Genomic DNA, 1,192 nt, shown 5'->3' with positions numbered 1-1,192 from the left:
ACACTAACACACACACACACACACACCACATCGAGATCCACCCACCCGCTGACAACAACAACAACAACAACAACACCAACAACAACAGGAAGGAATCAGAACCAAGCAGCAGCAGCTATTACAACTACTACCGTGGGTCGTCAACATCCCCCCCTCAGTTATGCCTGGATTTCCTCCCCTGCAGATAGCCCAGCCACCTCTGGACGGTGGTCTTGAAGATGGGATCGTCGTCGATGACCATCAGCTGCAGCACCTGGTTAATGTGCGTGGTGTGGTAGTCCCAGCGCGCGCGGTTGGGCTCGATGCCGGCGGTGATGTGTCGGAGGTCGTACAGCGTGCCCACGCCAGAGTCGTACAGTCCGATCATGACTTTCAGCGACTTCATCCCCGAGCTGTAGATCCTCTCCGCCGTCTCTTTATCCCGGCCCGAGGCCGTCTCTTTGAGATCGTAGAGCCCCATGAGGGAGTAGATGAACCCGTTGAGCACGAACGAACTGGGCGTGGTCGGGTACTCCTCGTACCAGTCCAGCTGGCCCAGAAATCGAGCCCTCACCCCGCCCTGGACGCTGTCAATCTCGAACAGTTTGAGCGCCTCGACGGCCGATCGGAGATACCGCTTCTCCTTCGAGTCTAAATACGCGCGCACCAGCACAGACATAGCTTGACCTTGACCCATAGCGGAGTACCAGCCCGGAGGGAGTTCAAGGACGCCGGGGACGACGCGCCGAGCAACCATGATGGGCCAGCCGCCTCGCTCGTCCTGGTGCTTCACCAGCCAGTTGGCCGCGTCGTAGAACTGCTCCATATGAATGGCCGAGGATAACGTCAAATTGTCCAGCCAGCCGTGGCCGTGGAGGCGAATCTCCACGATCCGAGCGATGCCCGTGTGAGATTTGTCAGGCTTCCCACCCTTCAGGCTGAAGCCTTTTTGCACGTCGAACTTGAGGTCCCGGGCGATGTGCATCCACTCGTTGTGCCGCTCGCCCAGCCCATAGAAGACGTTGGACTTGCCGTCGGAGGCGATGTGCGCGCCCGTGAACACGTAGTGGATGCTCACGCGGTCCCTGCTCACCGTCTCCACCACGATGATGACGCTGCCGTTGGTGGAGAACTTCACGTCCATGGACACGCACTTGTTGGCCTTCTCGTCCACGGGCAGCGTGATGCCTTTGCTGCTCAAGGAGTCTGTTGT

General features: G+C 58.9%; 1 protein-coding gene across 1 annotated transcript in view; it reads right to left on the bottom strand.

Annotated features, from left to right (window-relative positions):
• Window positions 1-6: 6 nt before the first annotated feature.
• Window positions 7-1,192, bottom strand: part of LOC101860429 (D-glucuronyl C5-epimerase B) — a gene marked incomplete at its 5' end in the record, with an annotated part of 6,760 nt that continues 5,574 nt past the window's right edge. Inside the window, 1 exon segment of the mRNA XM_005104166.3 lies at window positions 7-1,185. Coding sequence (XP_005104223.2) covers window positions 155-1,185 — 1,031 coding nt within the window.

Source organism: Aplysia californica, unplaced genomic scaffold (assembly GCF_000002075.1).
Source record: "Aplysia californica isolate F4 #8 unplaced genomic scaffold, AplCal3.0 scaffold00407, whole genome shotgun sequence".
NCBI classification, from domain to species: Eukaryota; Metazoa; Mollusca; class Gastropoda; order Aplysiida; family Aplysiidae; genus Aplysia; species Aplysia californica.
This window is presented reverse-complemented; position numbering and strand designations above follow the sequence as displayed.